Genomic DNA, 26,423 nt, shown 5'->3' on the forward strand with positions numbered 1-26,423 from the left:
TAACTAGACAGAGAGAAAATCAATGGTAAGCTGAGGCTGGAGACAGAGTCCACTTCACTGGACTGCTGTCCTCCTTAATTGTCTGATCCATCTTTTCAGTCAGCCAGATTAAAACCAGGGAACTTTTTCAGCTCCCTCATGGTACGTCTGTCAGTAAGAGTTTTATGTTGACGTGTGATTAATATGTGCATATGTACATATATGTATGCACTTAAGCCTGTAAGGTTGAAAATCAAGCTTTCAGAGAGGGTCACAAGGAATTATTAAGAACATTTTATATCAGCCGATACTGCTGATCAGAGTTCAGGAGGGAAATGAGTCAGAAAAAAGCGATAATCTGCAGAGCATTGAGAGGGAAATGTTGTCAGAGATGGAAAACCTAAACATTTCCAGCACATTATATGACAAACCTTTGTAAATATAATTGAGCTGTAGGTATTTAGAAATCCACCAAAAGAAACTAACAGACTTGTTTCTCACTATAATCCAAATTTTTACCAGAAATGGATATTTTTAGTGTCTGAACTTTGAGGTTTATATGAAAAAGAGGAAAAAGATGATCAAAATGATTAGTTGACCGAATGTAGGTATATGCAGTGAGTCAGAACCACCCGGTCCAGCTGCTATATATATATATATATATATATATATATATATATCTATCTCTATATCTATCTATATATATATATATATATGCAATTTTGCTTTCTCCTTCAGTAAGTACACCTGGACTCATTTAGTTCATCCATTCCACCTGCTGTCTTGTTCTGTTTCCCTGCATTTATAGCTCTTGTTTTTTTGTACCCACTTGCTGGTTCATTGTGTTAGTTTTTCTATAGTTGCCTGTGTTTCCCTGTCCCGTATTCTGATCCATTTGGCTTTAAGATTAAACCTTTTTCCTGCATTTGGTCTGCCTCCTGCCTCTCAGTCCTGCACTTGGGTCCCCACACCACCCACTCACTGTGACAAAATTAAAATATTGTGCCCATATTTGTTAAATAAAACACAATGATTTTCTGTATTGTTTTTTTTTTGTTGTTTTTTTGTAAAATACATAATAGATTACATATGATTTATTTCATCCAAGTAATGTGTGTATTTGCAGCTTGACAACCCAGATGAGCAGGCGGCTCAGATCAGAAGAGAACTGGACGGTCGACTGCAGATGGCTGATCAGATTGCTCGGGTAAGACATGAATACGGATGAGACAGATACTGAATAACTGGGCAGTCCAGTCAATGATTCAGGGAATGGACTCAATGTTGGTAGAATTTACTTATAGAATACTTAAAAATAAATAATAATCTGCTTAAAGTTGAGTTTCTTTTTCCCTAACAATCACAGAATACATCAATACGTCCTGCATATTCTTGTTAATTCAGTAAATAACTTCCTGTCTTTTAAAGCTCGGAGGAAGGTTCCCTCGGTTTTCCTCCAGAGAGATGGAAACCATGTTCATCGAGGAGCTGCGCTCATCTGTCAACTTGCTGATGGCCAACCTGGAGAGCATGCCGGTGTCCAAGGGAGGAGAGTTCAAGCTGCAGAAGCTGAAACGAGGCCACAACACCTCCATCATGGATATGGGCCAGGAGGATGAGAACATGTTGTCAAAGTCCGACGTCGTGCTGTCATTCACCCTGGAGGTGAGCAGACACATTTCACACATGTTTCATTTTGTTATTACACCAGGACAGTGCACACAGAGAGAAATGAGCTGAACTCTTCTCCTTCTGCTGAAAAGAAATTAAAAAAAATCCAATGTGGAGCGACATAAGCCAAGCTTGTTGTTCCACTAGACTGAATACCTCCACTCTGGTTACAATAAGTCTACAATCTATTGTTTATAAGAATATGAACAAGCGATTACCTGTAAAGTGGTTTGCATGAGATCAGAGGCAGACTGATGGAAACAAACATTTATACACAAGCGATTGTCCAAGACAAACCTTGCAGTTATTGGAGAATCTGCGCTTCCATCTGAGCCAGGAATGGCAGACAACCAGGAGCATCGGGCTGCAGGTCTGGTGCTGCAGAAGCTACCGGGATGTCTGCAGGCTGTGGAGAAGGTGGAGTAAAAAATAACTCAAAAGCTGGAACATGTGGATAGATGACAGATTTCCACACAGGAACTGGAACATCTGAAGACTCCACATCTGAAGTTATGGAAAATGAGAAGCTGGAGCTAGAACTAAAATCTAAATAAGCTGCAGAAAGAATAAAGAAAACCAACCCAAACACAAAAACATAATGTGTCCATATAGGACTGCTGCAGATGTACTATAAATGATGATGACATTTACATTACCATGACAACCCCTGGCAAAAAAAAAAAAATAAATAAATTGGATTTTTATTCAGCTATTTGAATTTATTCAAAGAAAAAGAAGAATTCAATAAACATGCACGTGTATGACCCATAAAAACCCCATTTGAATAAATCTGCTTAAAGTTTAGGTTTTTTTTCCTGAGAGGAAACAAAATGTGTCATATGCTGCCATCTACTGGCCAAGATGAGCATCGCTACGTACACACACACACACACACACACACACACACACACACACACACACACACACACACACACACACACACACACACACATCCATCTGCACACAAACTTACACACCAGGCCAGTTCAGGCATTGTTCATCCCAAACTGCATTTTATCCAACATGCAAACAAGAATCAGGATCAGCAAAGGACAGCAAAGGAATAAACAACTTCGCATAGTGAATTGTTTCAGGCTGAAGTGTAGAAAATGTCTTCTGGCTGAGGATTACTTCTGTTTGCACAACAACCTGTTTTTCTGTGATTCTTCCAAATTCCTTGGCTGAATACCAACTTCGATCAGACTTTAACAACAGGTTTTAAGCTGCTTTTCTTCTTCACAGGCAAACCGATGAACCAGCTGAGACAAAAGAATGATAAAAACTGTACAAGATAGCATAGATGATGTTAAAAAAAACATCATTCCTGCATTAAATAAGGTCTTTGCTGAGCCTTTTTGTTCATTAGTTCAGTGTTTTCTTTCAAATTTTAGCTGTGAGTCAATTATTATTGCCGAGATAGTTACAGGAGTTGACAGTCTGAACCTCTTCATTGTGGATGGTCCTTGCTCTTTGTGCATCCTGACAGCTTTTGTACAAGGTTCAGCATTATTTCTTTATGATCCAGTCACGCCATTTGATAAAGTAAATCATGACTTGAGTGTAATGTGAATCTTGGCCACGCAGGAGTGTCAGAAGGAAAGTCAGCAGCTAATTTCACAATGTAGCTGCTGCTGATGTTCTGCAGCTGTCTGTGTGCATCAGGGATCCTCGATCCTGGTCCTCCAGGGCCAGTCCTGCAGGTGTTCCAAGTGCTGCAACACACCAGACTCAGACTCAGACAAGCTATGCATATGTCTGCTAAATACACATTGATTGGAATCAGGTATGTTGCAGCAGGGACACTTGGAAAACCTGCAGGACCGGAGCTTGAGGACCAGGATTGAGGATCCATGGTGTACTTAATGAAGGAGTACATGTTCAGGACGCAGCGCTGGGCTGAACCTGTGAATGAACCTGAGACTGGACTTGCATCCATTCACCAAAACCTGCTGGATTCTGTTTTTAAAAAAATATACAAATCGACACTAAAAACTGATCCAGCAGCTTCAGACTGGATCCAAGGTGGTCCGTTAGGAGAGGCGATGACGCAGCAACCTACAGATCCTAGCTGGGATTCTGGTTTCCTAAAGGTGCTTCAACTTTAACTTGGACTTTATCGCACACATTTTATTATATGCTACACGAGAGAAGACTTGTGGGATGTCCAGTTGGACTCATGGGATCCCAGTCCCCCTGCAGTCCTTATTAGTGGTTCGCTCTTCTGGATTATGGAATAAATCTGTGTGAGAATGATGCTGCTGTTAAATGAAAACGCTAATCTCCAACTCTGCGGATAAATGCTCAGATCAATAAGATAAACAGCGAGAAGGCTCAAGTCCTCCTCAGGCATGTTTAGTTGTTTAGTTTTAGCTTGATCATTTTAGTTAATCTGTACACAGCTGTCAGAGATCGACTCCTGCAGCATTTAGGAGGCAAAACAGCAAGAGCAAAGCCTGGAACAAATGTCAAAGCTCTGACTTTTCAGCCTGGACAGAAGGAGTTTGGATGAAAGGAAAAATGTGACTGGGAGATCTGGAAATGTGCTGATGTTCTTGGAAATAACTCGCTTGTAAGTTGTATACGATTCATATTATTGTTTTACTGCTATTTACGACTGACTTAATTTTCTATCCTATTCTATTTTATTCTAGTCCACAGTCATTTAGCAGATGCTTTTATCCAAAGCGACTTACATATGAGAGTGAGAACAACACAAGCATGAAATGAAACAGTGGAGGACATTATAGGACGGTGCTAGTGGACAGCTGCGCGTCCGGGTGGACGCAGGTGTTGACATGTAGTGCTACAGGCCCCCCCACCCCTAAATATTACCTATGTTAAAATACAAAGAATGTTTTAACCTTTAATCTATTACATTTTTTATTGTTTTTTTTCTGTGAAGCAAAGGTTTTAGACAGAGGGAAACAGGCACACTGCCTGGAAAAGGCTGATATTACTAGGTACATTTTTTTTATTGTTGTATTTTGTGACAGTAACATATGTTTGTATAAGAATACCACAGTATATACCTGCTTATCACAGCAGCCCAACCAGGAACTGCTGCTCTGTACATTTTTCCTGCTACAGACACACAGCACCAAGTCTAGCTGCGTCAACTCTTCACCTGTTCAACTACTTCTTAAAGTGGAACTATTATGTGCATTTCAGGCTAATTTATTTTTTATTTCTGAGACCAGAAGGGCTGGGATTGATCGAGTTATTGTCACAAATCGCTTTATTTACTTCAGACCGACCCTCTCCGTAGGCTGTCAGATCAGCCTGCGGGCAAAACAAGTGGATTGAGACTCTTCCGCATTAAGCCCCGCCTCCCGCCACCATGCTACATCGGGAGCGCGCACCGCACCTGCTTTCGCCGTCATTGTAACATCTCATAAACAGAAGGATTAGGCTAATATGAACTCAATAAAAAAAACCAAATACAATGTCAACACATAGCATACAGCCCTACATGTTGGAGCCTGAATCAGAGCCTGAAAACGAAGTGGAAAACAGCAACCCACAGCAAGGAATGCAGCAGGATGTCTCTCTTTGGTAAACTCACCAGCCATCGTTGGAAATAACTTTATCCCACGTTTTCCACCCACCTGATGTATTTGTACATGCTCTTGTTAACCAGTAGAAGGTAACCAATCACCGAACCTTATCCCTCGGGATGTCACAAGGATTTCCAAGTAGAAAAAACTCTCTAAAACGACGCGTTTTTCATCGCCATGGAAACCGAACGGAGAGAGTGCTGGAACTCAAACATGCGTTTAGGTGATAAAAAAACAGTGCCGTTCACATTTCTGATGAGGATTCAACACTGTAACACTGTAGAAAGCTCAGAAAACTCCAAATACCATAATAGCACCCACTTAACACAAATATCTAGTTAGCCAATCACATGGCAGCAACTTCACGCATTTAGTCATGTAAACATGGTCAAGATGAACTGACTGAAAGTAAAATAAAAACTGCTTCCAACCAAGGGATGCAGAATCAAATGTCTGAACACACAACCCTTCAAATGTTGAAGCAAGATTGGTTACGGTAGCAGAAGACCGCAACGGGTGTCACTGTAGATAGAAAAGCTTTTCCTCGTCTGGTGACTCTTCCTTTCCGCTCCACATTCAGATGGTAGGATCAGAATTAGGTGGAAACATCATGAAAACATTAATCCATCCTCCATTATACCAACTATTCAGATTGCTGCATGGTGTAATGGTGTGAGGGAGATTTTCCTTTGCCCACTGTGGTCCCTTCATACCAACATGACATGGTTTAACCACCACAGCCGACCCGAGTATTAGGGGTGGGAAAATAGAAAAGAAAAATTGAACATCTGGATTTTTTTGCTTCAAAATTTTTAAATAGATTTTTTTCAAATAAATAAAAATAATCCTTTTGAATTTTTTTGTCATTTTTATTGTTTTTATTGATCTTTCTACTTGTCTTCTTAGGGATTATAGAAGCAAAATGATGGTCTGACTGCTGTGTTGTTTTTTTTTCCTAACTGAAATCAAGGACAATGACAAGCAAAAAAAAGTTTTATACATTTATTTAGTTTTTAATCTACAAAAATCCGCAATATCGAAGAATTGTAAGAATCGGCACCCGAAAAATTGGAATCGAATCAGGACAAAAGCATATCGTCACAGCCCTACTGAGTATTGTTGCTGACCATGTCCATCTCTTTACAAGCACAGTGTAGCATCTTCTGATGGAAACTTCCAGCAGGATGATACACCGTGTCACAAAGTTCACATCATCTACAGCTGTTTTGCTCAACACGAACACTAATCATCAGATGTTTCTTGTTACTGACGGTCCTGTTAGCTGCACTGAGTTACCATATCAGAGTTGCTGTTAATGATTTGGATGTTTGTGTCGGCACAAATGTTTTCTCTTTTGTTTAAAGTCTGTCTCTGTTTCAGGTGGTGATAATGGAGGTCCAGGGTCTGAGGTCCTTGGCTCCAAACAGGATAGTTTACTGCACCATGGAAGTCGATGGTGGACATAAACTGCAGACAGACCAAGCTGAAGCCTCTAAACCCACGTATGTACCACACACACACACACATACACACACACACTCCGAGAACCCCCCCCCCAGAAAACTCAGCCCACAATAAATCTATCAGTGTAAACTTAGACCATGTAGACACACCCAGTAAAAAAAAAAAAAAAAAAGAGTCCTTGTTTTTCAAAGAGAAATCCATCCACACCTATCTGCATGACTACATTGTTTAGCACGTAGCATACAGCCAATAGCGCCAATAGCGCCCCTAATCCTAGCCAATCAGAATAACCTTTCCTCTCACGACTTCACTTCCATAAAACACAAAACATGCCTCTTATATCATATGCATAGGTGGTGGAAAATAAACGTTCCTTTATCTCATCCTTTGCTTTTGATCATCCATGTGGAGCGGTACTGACGGCAGGTTGCCGGGACAATGGATAACACCAACACAGTTTAGAGGACCTCCATGTTATTGCAAACAAAGGTCGCACATTGACTCCATGGCATTTTTTGTTGGAGATGGTGACTTTTCAAAACCTAAAACCTCAGTTATATACCGTATGTCCACATGCAGACGTGCAAATGGGGTATTCACGTGTGTGTGTCCACATGCAGACGTGATTCCTGTGTTTTAGGCTGTGTGCTTCCAGCCAGGATGCGATGAAACCTCCTGCAGTGGTTCTTGAGTGACTGACGAACTCCATTTGATCTCACATGCAAATGGTGTGCATGTGAATTCTGTTTGCATGGAGTATTCCGTGCAAACAGAGTATTCGCATGTGTGTGTCCACATGCAGACGTGCAAACGGAGTATTTGCATGTGTGTGTGTCCACATGCAGACGTGCAAACCATAGACTGTATACAAAGAGATGGACGGATTCTCTGTGACGTCACCCGTAGGTTTCTGAAGAGCTGAATTGAAGCTCGATGGGCGGTTCTGTCGCCATGTTGGCAGCGTCATGTGCGTCGTCTCGCCCGAAAAATACAAATATGGGCAAATAGGTGGAGCTGAGAGGGCAGCCGTGAGCATCATGGTGGATGATTGACATCGAGCAAACTCCGAGCTTTCTGGAGCTAAAAGCTAACCGAGCTAACCCGGAGATAACCAGCTAATGAAGGTAAGCGGGCTAAAGCTAAGTCACGTTGTTAACCGGCTAAAAACCGTGGTTGTTCTACGTTCTTCTGACTTGAAGCCAGAGATTGGTACCTGTCAATCAAAATGACACACCCCTAAATTTGCCGAACTTCGAGATTAAATTACTTTAAAATGGGCGAGTTAGAAAAAAATTCACTACCTCCCCCCACAGTTGTCATGAAGGTAAACCTGACCTATTGAACCGAAAATGGATTTTTGAACCAGGCTGTAAACGTGTTTATTTCTGCTGTGAAGTTGGTCTTTTTTTTACATGGGAGTATATGGGGATTCGCTCCGTTTTGCAGCCCCTAGTGGATGAAGGGGGAACTGCAGTTTTATGCACGTCAGCATAGGCTTCACTTTTGACCTCCGCAGGTTGCCGCTCGGTGCAAACAGAGTATTTGCATGTGTGTGTCTACATGCAGACGTGCAAACGGAGTATTTGCATGTGTGTGTCTACATGCAGACGTGCAAACGGAGTATTCACAGATCTTCATCTTGGTTTGAGATTTTTAAAAGAATCCTTTCTGGTTTACTTAAATCTGCGTTTTTGTGTGGCTGACAGGCCAAATGGGAGAAACATATCAGTGTGTGAGATACCCTGCTACGTGTGGACAAGCCCTCAATTTGCACGTGTTGGTCAGAAAGTTCATCCAACCTTCCAGGTGTGATCTGTGAGGAAAACTTTTTCTTCAGGCATGATTGAAGCTGAGTGTCTCCTCATGCTGTGGTTAATAACATCAGATTAATACTTGACTCTGCTTTTCATCCTGCTTGTGTTTATTTCACGTTTCTTTAACTTCCATAAGCTTTAACATTTGCACCAGGCTTATAGACGGTTCACGGCGAGGCTGTCGTCCAGGTCATGATGCAGGCAGAGCCTCGGTTAGAGGCCACTGAAGTAGGGATAAGTGATGTGACCAAAACCTCATATCTTAATATAGCTCATTTCATATCCCCATAACGATATACATAACAATATAAAACTGTTTGTGTAATTTTTTGTGAGTCATCATTAATGTGTCAGATGTGCTTGGCCACAGCTGCAGTGATCTCCTTCCATCTGGGGGAACTATGGCCGAATGGCGTTTCACGGGTAAATACCTGATGCAGCGTTTAAGTCTGGAGTTTATTATGAGTTTTCGCCTCCACTTGATGCTACTTTTACAACTTTTGCTTGTTGACTGTCTGGGTTCTTTGTCCTGATTCCTGTGCAGGTGATAAAATGAGTTAGTTGTGTTGGAGTCCGTTGTTGGGTCTGTGAGCTGGTCTGTTGTCGGTTCCACGTTCCGCTCTTTTATAAACAAGCTCATGGGTTTGGGTTGGCTGGTCATCTTTTAGTGAATTATCCTGCTCTGAAACGTGTCTGCGACCATCTTTCTCCATGGTTGTTTATATATTGCAGCATGCATGCCGTAAAGCGCATCTTGACATAAGATACTGCAGTAAAGCATCTTATTGTGGCGTAAATGACAAGTCTCATATGAAACAGCAAGATAGACATTTTCTATTGTCCAAACGATATGTTTTCATATTGCCCGGCCCTAGCTGAAGCCTCGTTTAATGAAGCGCAAAGTTTGTTGAAATGTGTGAATAGAAACATGCTATGTTTCTGTCTTGATCCACTGAAATGATTAAACGGTTTCTTTCATGAAACTAATAAGACTGCTGTGTCAGATGCTTGATCGGAAATCAAATACCATTTCCATAGTAACGACCCAACGACACCTCCACACTTTCTCTTCCTCCCTCAGTCAGAAGCTACAATCTGTACATTAGAAGTAAAGTGATAGAAAATTGATGAGTTAGATCCTCAGGCTGGTCTATGGGAAGAAGGAATAACGCATCTCAGGAAAACATACTTTTCATTTATCATTAGGCATGATGTTGTCAGGGAGAGCTCAGGCCAAAACAACAAACAACACAACCGCAATGAATGGGGAGCAAAAGGGATGAAACACCCAAGCACAAAGGAAAAGATACCTACAGCTAAACTCCACTGTAGCAGAAACACAAAACAATTTAAGACGAGGAAAAAGTTCTAAATATTACAGAGAATAATGAGACTTTTTACTTCAAAGAACGTGACCAGGTAAAAGAGTTGTCTTGTTTTTATTTTAAAGCTTTTGTGATCTTTAACTGTTTCAGTTTCCAACAAAAACATCTGCAGAATGTGTGTCTACATGGCTGATATTTCCTGCTGCTCCAATCACAAGATGGTTTAAACCACTCCTGTCGATTCGACTGAATGTTCTTTCAGATTGAAATTGATTGGATCAGCTGACATGTTTATATACGCACTTTATTCTGATTGGACATATCAAAGCTGGGGTAGGTAATCTTGCTCAGACACTTTTTTTTTTTAACTCTGGGTGAAGCGGTTCCTTGTCCTGATAGTAGTCTGTACATTTTGTAATCATGAACAATAAGAAATATAGTTACACCCCTCAGTTTACTGTAAATCTGTAAAAACTTTGACCAATCAAAACATTCGAGCTGAATTGAAGTTGTTCATTTCTTATATTTTGTAAGCGTCTTCTCCCGGCTCCCCTCCTCCCCCTCCTGCAGTGCATACCTGATAGCCACACCCTGATAGCCTCCTCCCACTAAACATTACACAAAGAGAAAATCGTTGGTGGAAAAAGCTGTGAATAAAAAAGCTTTGAATAAAAAAAGCTGTGATGTGCAAGTTTAGGTGGGGTGGGGGGTTGGGGGGTGGATTGGGGGTGGGCAGCCAGATGTGTATCAAACAGATTATTGATTGGAGGAGGAGGAGCCAAGACAGGGGGCCACTTTCAAATCTTGCCAGTTCCCCAACATTACCTACCTGTCACGGTGGCAGTGGAGATGTGGTGTGGACCCAAATGCAGAAATGAGGGCAAACAGGATGCAGGTCGAAGATAGATTTATTCCAAAACCAGATGAGGGCAGAACTAACAAAATGAACCAACAACCACAAACTGAAACAGAGGGGTTAAATACACTGGACAAAACGAGACACAGGTGAAACAAATTAACTCAATGAACCCAGGTGAACTAAATCAATAGGAAATCTATGAAGCTAAACAAGAACCAAGGGAACTAAACAGGAAAAGCTACAAAATAAAACAGGAAACCAGAAACTAAGGCACCGAATGTAACCACATCATGACACTAGCAGCTTTAATGGATCAAAAGTGTAAACGCAGCTACAGTCAACTTTTGTCTGGAGTTTGCGTTGTTTAGTTTCTGTTCTTATTTCTTCAGTGTTTGTAGCGCTTTTAGGGGCCATCCACACGGGTCCGAATCGCAGTAAAACCTCATAAGTATTTCAGCAGTCTACCCTTTCTGCCACATGAAACAAGGATTAGTCTCCATGAAACCAATCATGTCTGAAACCTGGGTCCAAGGTGGACTGGTTTGAAGCTTCCACTGTCTGCGTCCCATCAGGACGGCGTAACTGCACAATGGGAGGATATGGCATTAATTTGACGAACACGCGCCAAACATAACAACAACTAGAAACAGCTATTATTGACATAACAGCAGCTGTGAATGCCCAAGTTTACATGTTAGAAAAACCAAAAGTCACAGCACATATCTCCTGAATGAGCTGAACAATTTGACATTTGATTGGTTGAAGTGAGGCTAAAGGTGTAGGAGGAATAGCGTGCCAAACATTTTGCAGGAAAGACAATGGGGATGGGAACTTGATGAACTGGACACTGCAAACTGGTGCAGAGCTCTTAAACCCTGTTGAAGCAGTTTTCAGCTCATTATGCAAAAACTGACCAATTGCAGAGCTGAATTTTTGCAACATCTAATGCACAGTGGGTTTGAAAGACTTTCATCCAATCACAAGGCTGAATTAATTTTTGGAAAATGTTAAATATCTCAAAAACGACAAAGATTTGAAATGAAGAAAGTCATAGCACACTTCTCCTGAAGGAGCTGCAGGGTTTAAGATGTGAATGGTTGAAGTGACTTGAACGGTGCAGGAGGAAAAGCACGCCAAAGTTTGGCGGAATAATAATAAAAATGGCCAAACAGGATCTCAATAATGTGAATGCCCCCATGGGGCTTTCTGCTACCGCAGGTAACCAACTGTGTTTGGTTTCGTAGTCCAGCGTAAGACGAAGAAGAAGCTTCTTTGTCAGTTCAAACAAATGTTTCTATTTTTGCTTGATACCGATTCTTTAATCTCTTTAATCAACATAGCGCCCACCATAGCCTTCGAGGATGTGCTGCAGGAGTTTCATAGGGATGGTGAAGCCTCCTTCCTAGTCCGAACCGGCTTCGGTGCTGCGTTGACACTGGCCTGCCTCTTGCCTCGACATCCTACATATGGATCACCAGTTCATCAGAAGACAAACAGCGAGGCAAACAATGTCACAATCTAATGTATTATCACCAGTTTGCCTAACATGCACGTTTTAGAACTGTGGGAGGAGGTTGGAGAACCTAATAAGAACCCACTCAGAGCCTGACAGAACATGCAAACAGAGAGAACCAGTCTGGTTGAAAAATGGATGTTCTGCTCTACATTAGTGTGTAGTGGTCCCTCAAGAAGTGGGTATAAAAAAAACAGAGAGATGCCGTGGACGTCAGGCTGCTAGACATAAAAACATCTTTATTATATCTAAAGGCATTTTAAAGTCAACATAGCTTCTGGCTAACTGCACCACTGTGGCATTGGTAAGATCAACTGACATGCTAGTTGACGTACATTTGTTGGGATGTTTGTAACTGTAAAAGCATCACAGGGGTTTTCGGAGTGGGTCTACTCCACAGGTGTCTGACTCCAGTCCTGGGGGGCCGGTATCCTGCAGGTTTTTTGTTGTCACCCTGCTCCAACACGCCTGACCGAAATTATTAAAAAGGTCGACAAGAAGCTGCTGGATCCATTTGATGTGAATCAGCTGCATTGGTAGAGGGAAACAATAAAACCCTGCCGGATAGCGGCCCTCAAGGACTGGAGTTTGACACCCATGGTCGACTCAATGCTGACTGAAAAATAAGTTGGTATAGTCCGTATACCCACGTATACCCTGGACTGCACCACTGCTTCTACATAGTTTGATTAGCATGGATTTGTTTCCTCTGCAGGCGATATCCCATCAGCATGAGTGGGATCAGCTGTGTATTATTGCATCATGTGTGAAGCCATACGGACGAAGGCTGGATTATCCAATGGGCATTATGGGCACAAGCCCAGGGGCTCACCTGGGGCCCATGTGGAGGCCATGTATGGAAAACACCAGCAGTTTGGACATAAAACAAAATGTACATAAAAGCCAGATAGTTACACCACAGTATCCAGTGTGTTGCTATTGGTACCACTGGCTGAGATATGTTAGAAATGTTGTTTCACAGTGTATCATTCACAATTTTCACAATGTTGTGGTGGGGAAGGGGTCCCTGGAACTTTCTGGACCCAGGGGCCTGTGCACTTTTAATCCGGCCTTGTCTTGGCAGATCTTTATTAGCTCATATTGATTTAACAGACACTGCTAGCGTTGTCTTCGGTATCCGCAAGAAGAACAGCTGACCAGCACATCACCAAGCAGTCCACTAATAAACCAGTGTTAAACTGAACTGATGTGCTCGTCATCTTCTACCAAATATTTGCAATATTTTTTGCAAAGCCGATGATTCACAGTCGTTTTAACTGAGTTCTCATTTTCATCCATTCTAAGGCGAATAGCTGCTACTGCCGTTCTGCTTGTCGTTCTCTTGTGATGGTTCGTAGTATTCCATCTCCTCACATCCGAGAGGTTCTGCTTTTGAACCCAACTGGGATGGGGATTACACCTGAACAATGCAGATTAGGATGAACAGAAGCACTTCAACAGTTTTCTGCTGCTACTGACATGTATTTCCTTTAAGTCGATCTCTTTTTTTGTGTGTTTGTGTGTAGTTGGGGTACGCAGGGGGACTTCACCACCACCCAGCCATTGCCTGCAGTAAAGGTGAAGCTGTTCACTGAGAGCACAGGGGTGTTGGCTCTAGAAGATAAGGAGCTCGGAAGAGTGAGCAACTCCTTTATTTTGGCAAATTTTAATTAAATTATAGACTTTTTAGCCGAATCTCACATTCTTGTTGTTATGTGACCATGGTCCCAGGTTGTGCTTCACCCGACTCCCAACAGTCCCAAGCAGTGTGAACTCCACAAGATGACCGTTTCTAAAGGCTGCCAAGACAGTGACCTCAAGATCAAACTGGCCATTCGCATGGACAAACCCCAAAACATGAAGCATTGTGGGTAAGTAACGGTATTATCATCTCTTTAACTCTTTAAAACACTCCATAGTTGGGACCTAATGCATCTTTGTTTCAGGACAACTTTCAGGACCCTAACCTGTCCTTCTACCCCCAGCATGCATGTTGTCATCATTGCTACTGAGGAGCTCTGTGTGCCACCCTCATGTATATAAATTATATTTATAGTAAGCTGTGAAACATTAGTCTTGAAATATTGTGTGAAACCCTCCTAGATTAACTTAGAAATCATAATAATAACAGATTATATTGATAATTTTTTAACTTTCACTCTAACAAAATATCAGAGAAAAATGTTTCTCTGTGTTTTCTGTTTTTTTTAAAAATTTTTTTATAAGAATAAAGAATAAATAGTTTTTTGCAAATGGTTGAGATGTTATAAAGAAGAAGTTAATAATAATGTAGCAACAGTAAAAAGGTTGAAATTTGAACCAGCAGTGTTATAACAAACTGTAAGTTTGGGTTTCACATACCCAAACCACTTGGTCGGGATGCTCGGACAGATTTATTTTACAAATTTTTAAAGAAAAACATCAAAGTCACTGAAGATTTTCCAGCTGGTAGACCAGCACTCTAAAGCAATATTTCTTTATTTCGAGAAAAAAACAAAAAAACAAAGAAATGAATAAACAGGATAAAGAGAAAAAAAATTCTGCCTTCCTTATAATCATAATTTTATCTTCCTTAAAATTGTTTCATTAATCCCTTACTTGCTGCACGGCTGCATGGTGGGAAGTGGTCAGCACTGTGGCCTCACCACAAGAAGAAGTCTGGTTCGTGCCTCGGCTGAGGGGGGGTTCAAAGAGTGGCCTCCTCGTGTATGCATGGGTCTCTCTCCGGGTACTTCCTCCCACCGTCCAAAGACATGCACGTTAGGTTAGTTGGTTACGCTAAATTGTCCCTAGAAGTGAGTGTGAGCGTTATTTGTCTCTCCAGTGTGTATATATATACATATATAATATATCTATATATATATATATGTATATATATATATATATATATATATATATATATATATATATATATATATATATATATATATATATTTATATATATATATATATATATATATATATATATATATATATATATATATATATATAATTGTGTGTGTATGTGTGGATATATTTGTTTGTGCATGGTGTGTTTGATGGACATACCATGCAGCCAATCACATGCCAGGAGGACTTGGATAAAATTGTGGAAAAAAATCAGCTAAAATTGGAGTGAAACTAAATCAAGAACCATACCTGGTTTTGTTGCTTTTCAACCCTTCAAACTCCAAGCCATTTCTCTTTTTTCATTAAAATATGAATCTTCTTTCATTTGTTTATTTATTCATTTTCGATCCAACTTATTGAAACTCTCTGTCACAGCGAAGCTAGAGCATTAACTGGACAGATCGTCAGTCCATCACAGGGCCAACACAGAGAAACAAACAATCCTTCACACTTCTAGGGAGAATTTAGAGTGACCACCTAACCTAACGTGCATGTGTGTGGACGATGGGAGGAAGCAGTAATCCAGACATTTTTTAGGACAGCCTCAGCTGTCAGATTATGAGGCTAAATTGGTTTAAAATTATGTGTTAATAAATATAGCAGCACAAAGACCGACCAAAGAAACATGATAAACATTATTACTTTATTAATCCAAATTAGGAAAATTAAACTTGTCTTGTGACTCATCTTCAGTAAATTTAGTAGAGAGCAGTGGGCTGCCTTGTTTCTGTGCTCTGGAAGCAGTTGGAGGGTGTTAATGGTCTTACTCGGGATGCCACAGAGTTTAACCTCTGTTAACAAGTCAGAGACTTGAACCTTGAGTCCCCCAGACTCTTTTCTGTAACCACTAGACCACCACTGCTCCCTGGAAACAATGGCTTCATGCAGCAATGTGCCTCACTGTCCTAAAACAGCTGGTTTATATCAAACCAGCTGTTTGTTTTGGCTGCACTGTGCATCAAAACATCTTCTTGGCCAAATTCCAGCCAGAAAAGACCTTTTTTTTCCCTTCTTTTCAGACACATATAGAACTTTCTGCTCACTTGTTGTTAATCTTTGGCAACTAATCAGACATTACTGTTTATTTAAGCTCTCTGATTGGTGGAAAGTCTGACAGGAAGTGGTTTTATCACATTTTGTAGGTTAAAATGGAGATCTCTTTACATCTTATCAGTGGTAATAATGTTTTTATTATGATAATGTGATAAATATTGTTATCATCATGGATTATCTTTGTGTATTCACAGTCTAAAGTCTCAGAATAAACACCACTTTGTTTGGGAGGGGGGGTTTCTGTAGTGACAATAGTTTTATAAGTCCAAGGGTAGGTCTGAAACCAGGTGAGAACCGATCCGGTCGGGTTAATAGGACAGGTGTTTCAGCAGAACGGCGAGGGAGATGGTAACAACGCGGCGGTAAGGTTAGGGAGGACGAGTCAGCTGATGTCATGGCGGTAATGATAAAGTCATGGTGATTTTGATGAAGTCATTCTCTGAGCTGCAGCGGGCCGTGAAACTAGACCAAAGAGGTTCGTAAAGCTCACAGTAGAGTCCGAACCTGGTTTCAGAATGGGAGCTGTGAGACAGTGCTGGTTCCCACTGAGGCATTACGTTCATTATGATGGCAAGTAAATTTATAGACAGGTGGAGTTATTTCATATACATGATCAAAAACATAAGATATATTGTCATTTATCAACATAATTTGATTAAATTAAGTCATTTATTTGTGATATAAAAAAAGATGAATAAAAAGGTAACAAAATACTGATTAGGTTGATAAAATGAGAAATAAAATGAGTTCAAAGTCATTCAGCACAGTCCACTGTTGCACAGAAAATACATTATTTCCCGTGAAACCTTTAACTCTTTCACCCAATAAAAATGGAGGCAAAACTGTTATTTTTTTTCATATCTAAAGTCTTTATTTGGCCCAAAACGTAAAAAACAGAAACAACCACAAAAAAATGACGCTGTAGTGCAAAATCTGTCCACCAGGGGGCAGAAGACAAGCATCAGAAAGTATTTAACAGGGTTTTAAGCAAAGCTTTGAACAAAAATTGATAGGAAAAGTCTCAGAAACTGTATGTATTAAATGTTGTACTTATGGCAACAAATGGTTAAGATGGTAGGAGGTGTTTAACATCCTGATACTTAGGAGGATAAAGTATCTTTATCTCCTTCATTATGGCGGCAATAGGAACAGGATAGACCGGCAGCAGGAGCTATGCAGCTCTTTCAGAGCAAGTGAAGCAAGTTGATGATCTCCTGGGCAGTGTCCATGATCCCCAGGAGTGTTTTCCTCTGTGCTGCTTTGCAGCTGGAAACCCAGAGGAAGGAGCACAGGATGCTTCTACAGTGAAGGACACCGGTGGCGGATTTATTCCGCTTCTGGGTCTTCCGGGTCCCAGTTCAGGTCTTCAGTGATGTGGATTCCCAGGAAACCCTCTTCACACAGTTCCTATCGCTGAACAGTGGTTGGATGTTTACTTTCCCTCTTCATGAAATCCAAATCAGGCAAAAAAAAAACCCCCAAAACTTTTATTTTACACTATTTACTTCCTAATCACAGGATGCAATATGCAGTGAATTATGAGGTGTTTCAAAGTGTTAATTTAAATATTCCCTTCATCCAGCATGCAGCAGAAGCAGGTATAGAAATCTCTGATGCCTTTAAGGCACAAATTCATTGTCATGTCAGAATGACACCAACATTTTTAGTGCTGTAGGTCCGAAGAGTCGGTAAGTTATGACCGTATCACTGCTCACACTCAGTGTTGAGCGGTTGTGTGTCTTTCTGTGGCGCTCTGCAGGCGATGGGACCTGAAGGAGAAAATCCAAGCTGCTGTATGTTATGCACAGTGAAGCTGCGAGGAATTCACTCGCCTCCTTCCTCCATATGTTCTCGTTGGGACATCAGAAGCTGGAAGACTCATCACACAGACTTTCAGGACCACATTCTGGCCTCTCCCATGGCGTGCATGTTCCACCCTGTGGATGCTGGTTTCTTTAGAAGCACAGGGAGACAGCAGTTTGTTGACGTGCGGAGAGCAAAATCAGACTGCAGGCAACAGATTTAGATGTTTTATTTTTTTACATCGTTCACACGACTTATTATCAACTCTGACTCCTGACAGTTTGGCTTCAAACTGACGTCCTCGCAGGAAATAAAACGTAAGAAAAGTTCTGCACAGTGAAATAATTCTCAGATGTTCAGCAGGAGGAGATAATACATGAATTTCCAGCTGAGATACAGTTTTATTTCTGAACGTGACATAGAGCAGTGTGGATGTTTCCTTTTTTACTGTCAGATGTTGGAACTTTGTCTGGACATCAGGCCTGAAGCTGGACAGATGGTTTTCTGTTTTACATGGTGTTCAGGCGACATTACACTAATATGAACCCATTCAGATGTCTAACACATCATTATTATGACATAAAACAACCAAAAGATTTCTGGTTGTTCTGAAAAAGCTGCGTCTGGTTGCAGTAATGATCTTTTACCAGTAGAGCTCAGTGGATTCGCTCTTCTGATCAGAGCTGTGACGCTGGTCATACCATCACACACAGAGAGCAGCCGAAAGGAAGAACAAAATCTGAAAAGTGTTTTTTTTTTTTTATCTTTTCAACCCCTTTCCCACCCCCACCCCCACCAACCCACGTTCCACAGGTACCTTTGGGCCATTGGCAAAAATGTGTGGAAAAGATGGAAGAAGAGATTCTTCGTCTTGGTCCAGGTAGGTACTGAATTATTCATTCATCTGAGTGATGTGATCAGAAAATAAAATGATCTTTAAAACATCAAAAAGAAAAAAAAAGAAGCTGTTCTGATAAATCTGCAGCCACAGCGACAGTAAGAGCTGCGATCTTTCCTTCAGTCAAGTCCTGGTCGTCCCATCACGCCTCCATGTGAGAGTTCAGGTCCAGTCTGCTGCCTTCAGATCAATCACAACATCATTTCTCTGATAATCATTTGAATTATAGTTCACTTAAAAATCACAGAGAGATTTAAACTCTCATCTCATCAGCTAATAAACAGGTAATAAAACAAATATAAAACAAATATGAAACTGCAGAATAACAGATGGTCATTTCATAATAATATAATATAATATAATATAATATAATATAATATAATATAATATAATATAATATAATATAATATAATATAATGTAATGTAATATAATATAATATAATATAATATAATATAAAATAAAATAATATAATATAATATAATATAATATAATATAATATAATATAATATAATATTTCAATATTTCAAAATCCCTGTATGATCTTTTACATAAATAAATCTATAATTAAATATCATGTAATTTAATAGATTAAAAAAGCATTAATATTTTATTTATATATTGCAGTTTTTTCCATTCTTTAAATAATTATTTTTATAGAAAAGAAAAGAAAAGAAAAGAGTAGAGTAGAGTAAAAGGATAATTAGCCCTGTAGAAGACCATGAACATGCTCAGGCCCAGCGTGTTTTCGGTGTAATTTGCAGGTTAGTTTCGGTCACATTTTCTGATTTTTTTTTTCTGATGCAAACTAATTCTGCACACATCTAAAAAAATCTGAAGACTTTTAGTCTGTATTTTATCCTCCAAACCCCTACTGCCATCCTGTCAGCTTGTAGATATTTTCTGTAAAACATGGATTGTGTAACATCTTCACGCATGTGCCAACCGGCGGCTTGTGTAGACGCTGCCGTCGGGGTTCAGCACCGGACCAGGTGACCGGAGGGATTCCTTCACTCTGTCTGTATTAAATGTAAAAACCAAAGCAGAGTTTTGGCGCTGAGGAGTCCACGGTGAGGATGAGCTCAGCGACTGCGTCACATGAGCAGTCTTCAGCTGTATGCTTGTAATGTTTCCTCTGACCACATGTTGTGTGTGCAGCGAGGAGGAGAGATGCAGCCAAGCTGTCTTCCCTCGGCTGTCAAACGAATGATGGAAAGGCCAAGCAGGCTTTTGTCAGGAGATAGCTGGGATTGGGGGGGTGGGGTGGGGAGGTGTAAAGGATGGGGTGGTAGCAGCCATTTCCTGGTGGCTCTGCACTGGGAGGTGGGCAGCAGGCAGAGGGGGGTGGGCAGGGCAGGCCTGTCTCTTATGTGTTAAAAAGGATATGTCTCAAAGCTACAAGTTGACAGGGGATTGACAAAGTGGAGTGAACACTAGCTGGTCTAACACTTGCAGCTAGAAAAGCCTGAGCGCAGCCAACTTGAAGCCTCCAACTCGCTCCCAGCTAAATAAATAGCAAGTGACAAATACTGGTCAATAGACTGCACATTCGTGTGTGTGTGTGTGTGTTTGTTTTTGTGTCTGTCTGAATGTGCGCGGATGTTTGTCGTGAGGAGCAAGAGGCTCGATTTGTTCATTGTTGCTGTTTTAGAGATTCTGCTTCTGTAAAAAAACGACGTTTTTTTTCTGTGATCAGTAAATCCCAATGATCCCAGTTCATCCCACCTCTACAGACTGGTTTCAGATTTACTTCCTGTAGATGTGAACCAGTGGTAATTAATCCACCTCAGACTTGTTGTCTGTGTTCAGTCTGGCAGAGAGACATAAACGTTGACATGGTTGGTCTGGTGAAAAGACAAGTTCAAGCCTGTGGTAACCAGTAGTTACTGGTCAGTGAAAGGGTTCTCCATGCTGGTGTTGATGTGGGGAAACAGACAAAAAGCAGCAGTTTATCTAAATACATTTTACAATTTAAAGCTGGGGTAGGTGAAGTGGTTCCTCGTCCTGATAGTAGTCTATACATTTTGTAACCATGAACAATAAGAAATATAGTTAGACGCCTCAGTTTATTGTGAATCTGGAAAAACTCTGACCAATCCAAACATTGGGACCAAAATGGAGTCGTTCATTTCTTAAATTTCATCATCTCCTCCTCCCCTTCCTGCAGTGCATACCTGATAGACACACCCTGCATATAAACATGTATCTATTATTTAGTACCTGAGCCTCTCAGCTCATTTGTAGAGAGACAAAAAACAGCCGAGTTACCAGAAGTGTGACAAACCACGACTGTAAAATCCCTTATTTTAGGATTAGTTTTGGGCAGAAGAGTTCTAAGTTATTAACCGGACTCCCAACAGATCTTAAGACCATACCGGATTTTACAAGGTTTACTTCCAGACTTAAGAACTGGATAAAGACATATCAGGACTGCACACACTTTTAGTATTGTCATTTCTCGGTGTGGGTGGTAAAACGCTGGTTTTGACTGAATGTATTAACAATGCTCTTATTTCAGACAGCTTTGAATGTGTTTTACTTAATTTCATATTTTGGTGTTTTTATATATACTGTATATACATACATATTTGTATTTTGTATGTATATATATATATATATATATATATATATATATATATATATATATATATATATATATAAAGGCACATATGTGTATATACGTTTAATTTTGCAATGCAGTGTAAACTGTGTAAACTTTCTTGTATTGTGTAAAAGCCCAACTAGGACACTGAAAATTAGCCTTGGCTAAAATGCTGCAGTATGTGCCTTTATCCATGGTGAATTCTTGTCTCTATCAAATAAAATAGAATAAAATAAAATAAAATAAAATGAAATAAACAGCGTATTAGAATGAAAATACAAAGTAGTGAAGAAGAAACTCGGAAAACAAACATGGCTGAGAAAATGCAGGAAGGATTTCTCCGACCCGGCTCGGTTTATTTGCCTCCTCCTGCTAAACAGCCAAGAAAGAGAAAATTACAAATAAAAAAAACCTTTGATAATGCAAGGAGCAAAACCAGAGGGGGAGGAGCCAAGACAGGGCGCCACTTTCACATCCTATTCGCCCTCCAACATCACCTGCATCAGCTTTAATGCTGTTAACAACTTTTACAGTTTTGTTTAAAGTGTCCGACAGACATTAGGAGCATCACAGCGCTGATTCCATACTATCATCTGTTTCCTGTTTTAGTGTTGACCTGAAAGAGCCTCTGACTTCCTCATCATGTTACATTAAGTTTCCTTTCTGCTGATGATGAGGAGAATGTGGTTTAAATGTCTTCTGCCTCCTTTCCACAACGACACACACAGAAACAATGAGGTGTGCTTCCAGTCGGAGCCTGCAGGTCTTTAACTCGGCCCTTCCAGGAGACACTTTCTGTCACGACAGGCGGTGGGGATGGTGAAGGTCTGGACCCAAATGCAGAGACAAGGGAACAGGGATGTGGATTTCCAGGAGATTTATCGTAACCCAAGGGCCTAACGCAACAAACAAACAAAATGATCCCGCAACCATGAACTGAAACTGAGGGGTATAAATACACTGGGGAACCAAAAAAGGATGAACTAAAACAAGACCAGGTGAACTTAATGAACAGGAACTCAATAAAGCTAAAAAAAAAACCCCAAAAAACAAGAGAACCAAACAGGAAAAACTACAAAATAAAACAGGAAACCTGAAACCAAGGCACAGCAAAAACCAAATCATGACACTTTCTCGTTTTTAGGCCTTAAAGGCAGAGTATGTAAGATTTCAAGGCGATTCCACCACCAGGTGACAAACACCAGGTTGTGAGCAAAACCACAAAACTGCTACCTCCACAAACGACCGCAGGTTGGCAGTAATGAGCAAAACTCACCCCTCACCCCTCCTCCTTGCCAGCTCCAATGAGGGCAGGAATCGCTTGTGAGCTGTAGCTCAGAGCCGCTCTGTAATAAATGTGCTTATACTCCCCCTACTGGTGGAAAAAAGTACTTTTTTTTTTTACTGGTCAGAAAACATTCAAGAAGGGTCTTTGTCTGAAATTTAATAACGCATCAAATATGGAGAGACTGGAACCTACATCTTAAAAAAACTATCTAATTATGATTGTAGTTTTTTTTTTTTTTTTAGTTAATTTATTTTGAAAATATTGAAAATCTTACATACTCTACCTTTAATAAAAAACCAACTTCTTTGCATTGGCTTCTAAACACAGTTGAGCTGCACATTTATTGTTATTTCTTTTATTTTTTATTATAATCTTACACGTTTCAATAAAGTACAAAAGTAAAAATGCAGCCCAGAGTGTGTATGGATATACTTTAATATGCATGGATACACACACGTGTTCCATCGTAAGTCTGCATCTCAGCACAGGTTACAAAAATTTTTTTTCTTTCTGTAAACAAAACAAAAACAAAACCACATCTAACAATAAATGCTCTCAGATACACTTGGTAAGAAGACACCGGAGATACCTTGATAAGAAGAGAAGAAGAGTTTAATTAATGTTTTTTTTACAAACCAAATAAATGTCCCCCACACCTCCCATCCTGCACATCTGTTATTGTCTCTGACAGAAGAGCAGCTAACATCTATCTAACCCAGAATGTAACACTTAGTTTAGTTGTCTTTTTACATGGAAGTGCAATTGATTTTTTTGCATTTAAAAGGCACATGTCAATCATAATTCAGTCACACTTATTTTAACGTTAAACTTTTCCTTTTTCTTTTATTATTGCTGTACAACACTTTGAACTACTGGGTTTTATTTTGTAATTATGCTTTATACATAAACCTAAACTTGACCTTCTCACCTCCAATCTGTATGCATGATCTCGGTCTTTACAGAAAGCCGAGACATGCAAGATGATGGGAGAAATGTCAGAATCAAGGTGTCAGAGTTAATCCTCCTGAAACAGTAGAAAATGTAAATGTGATAATGCCTCCTGGAAGAAAAACGCGTTGCTTTGAGTGAAAACCAGAGACAGCAGAACCATTCATCAGTAAAGTCCCGTCTGATAAGCAGCTTTGCTACAGGAGAAGGTGAAAAGGTGAATCTGAGCAGTTTTTCCAGATGTTTATGCTAATTAATACCTCAGGGAGCCTTCGGCTGATGATGATGATGATGATGGACAGGTCAGGAGACAGGAGGGAAAGCCTCCATGTTCACCTTAGAACATGAAGGTCCAGACGGAGGTAAAGCAGAGACGGTGGATGACAAGAAGAGTTCACTTGAAAACTTCCTTCGTATCCATGGAAACTAGCAAACAAAGTTAGTCACAGAAGACATGTAGCAGAGGTTTTTTTTTGTTTTTTTGTTTTACTTTTCATCACAACACATGAAAATGAAGACGTTTTCTGATTCTGGCAGCGAGCTGCCGGAGTTTCTGTCCCGCGGTGATGTAATGTCTCTGCTTCCATGTTACGCCTGGTTTGTGTGGTTTCGCTTCTAGTGGAGACATGAGCAGAAGCTCTGAGGTGGACGCCGCTGCTGACATGTTTTTCTTACCTTCCCTGGAGTTTAAACTATGTTGGGTTTGATACCAGCGCTTGGTAGAGCCTTTTCATTTGGCTGTGCTACGTTAGGACTGCTGCTTCACGGTGTCTGCAGACGTCTTCTGCTCAGATCTTCTGCTGTTCTGTCGACTCTCATCAAATGATTTCATTAGTTAAAGAAATCACTTGGGTTTCTCCTCCTGATTGGTGCTAAACATCATCTGCTTGTTGGGGATCCGGGTCCAGTGGGGGCCCTAATGGGCCTCCTCGCATCTTCGACCATTAGCCAGGAGCTCAGAGTGCTTCTGTGCAGGAAAAGCACATTTTAAAGAGTCGGGGGACGTAGAAGATGGATGAGTAACTCAAGCGGAGACCCTGAACTCTGTTCAGATAGCACAAGACATTAGGGCCGTGACAATCTGCTTTTTCTTCCGATTCGATTCGATTCCGACTTTTTGGGTGCTGATTCGATTTAAATTGTGATTCTCACAGTTCTCCAATATTGCTGATTTTTGCAGATTAAAAACAAAACAAATGTATAAAACTTTTTTTTTTCTGCTCGTCATTTTTCTTGATTTCAATGAGGAAAAAAACAACAAAGCAGCCAGACCATCATTCTGCTGCTCTAATGCCCAAAAAGACAAGTAAAAAGATCAATAAAAAACAATAAAAATAACAAAAAAAAATTATAATGGATTATTTTTAATCATCTGAAAAAAAAAAAAAAAAATTTTAACAAAAAAATCGATTTTAAAATTGTGAATTTTGATTATTCGATTTGATCCCCCCCCCCCACCACAAGGCAACCTGACGCGCCCGGGGAGCCACACAGGACAACATGTTGTATTTGTAGCATAAATCTGAAGGAAAGTTACTTGTGTGCTGAACGAGGAACATTGTTCTTGACAATCAGGGATTGAAATGTCAAGACGAGCTCGTATTAATTCCTCCCTTTCATCCGTTCATTTATTTCTTCTGGCAGCACCACATGTTCAGTTATTCCTCCCCCGTAGTTACCACATGCTTCATTTCTCATCTTTTCCCTGGTCGCGGTACGGCTTCATTGTCCTTAGATCACCTCCTCATCCTCCCTCTTCATTAGATCGTAGCTGTTACAGTAGCCGGAGCCTGGATTGCCCATCTTTACTTCCAGCATCGAGGCAGATTACAGGTCAGAAAAAGATCCGAGTTCACCGGATGAACCATAATCACGTTGAACTCACCTCGTCTCATCGCTGGTTCTGTCACTTTATTCACTTGTTCCAGTTCGGCTTCAGTTCAGCCTGTTTTGTTTTTGTCACTTTGATTTGATTTGTGAAACTGAAATAGTGAAAACTGTATTTTCATATGACCTCAAAGTCATGTGTAAAGCAACACACTTTCAGTTCGCTGCACTGCTTCTGTTCAGCCATAACAACACTGGTTTCTTTTTTCCTGCAACCTCCAAACACTTTATTTAAATTTATTTATTTAATAAAATTTTATTTTACTTTTATGCAACTCTACAAATGGGACTGATGAACTTCAGCTTCTACATGCTGATTGAGGACTGGAGAGTCTGACTTAGTTTGGCTTTAATAAGAAAAAGAAAAAAAAAAGAAAAAAAAATCAAAATAAAGTTAATTTAAAAGCTGATTACTGATTGGACCTGAACAGATTAGCTATTTTCTGTTCAGTGAAACTTTGGACTGAAAACGTGTAATTCCTTGTTTTTTGCTTGTTTGAAGCCGATCCATCACTGTATGGTGTAACACTGGTTCCACTGGTCAAATATGTTTAATGGCTGTTAATAACTTTACTGTGGTTTTCTATTAAACATCACTTGAGAGCGCAAAAGTTTGAATAAATTAATGTATTTAAGTTGAAACAATATTAATAAGATGAGTAAAGGAAGAAATGGTGGTTTCCCATCATACTGTTCACATCTGCAATCTTTTACTTCTGCGTTTACTTTGGATCAGATTAGATTATTAGATATGGGAGTTTTTTTATTTTTTTATTTTTTTTATTTTTGGTTGATTCATTAAAGTGACAAAAAGTTTCTAACAGTTTCAGTGAGAGGTAAAGACTTGGAAATAAACAGTCATGTTTCTCTTCAGTTTC

The 26,423-nt window shown here is 40.1% G+C and overlaps 1 protein-coding gene across 2 annotated transcripts in view; it reads left to right on the plus strand.

Moving 5' to 3' along the window:
• cadpsa (Ca2+-dependent activator protein for secretion a) overlaps positions 1 to 26,423 on the plus strand; it is a gene marked incomplete at both ends in the record, with an annotated part of 183,268 nt that overhangs the window by 31,578 nt on the left and 125,267 nt on the right. For both annotated transcript variants that reach the window (XM_079241905.1, XM_079241906.1), the window contains 6 exons: positions 1,106 to 1,186; positions 1,411 to 1,644; positions 6,585 to 6,706; positions 13,706 to 13,817; positions 13,911 to 14,050; positions 18,738 to 18,804. In XM_079241905.1, coding sequence (XP_079098031.1) covers positions 1,106 to 1,186; positions 1,411 to 1,644; positions 6,585 to 6,706; positions 13,706 to 13,817; positions 13,911 to 14,050; positions 18,738 to 18,804 — 756 coding nt within the window. The remainder of the gene's footprint in view (positions 1 to 1,105; positions 1,187 to 1,410; positions 1,645 to 6,584; positions 6,707 to 13,705; positions 13,818 to 13,910; positions 14,051 to 18,737; positions 18,805 to 26,423) is intronic.

Source organism: Telmatherina bonti (genome assembly GCF_933228915.1).
Source record: "Telmatherina bonti genome assembly, chromosome: 6".
Lineage (NCBI taxonomy): Eukaryota > Metazoa > Chordata > Actinopteri > Atheriniformes > Telmatherinidae > Telmatherina > Telmatherina bonti.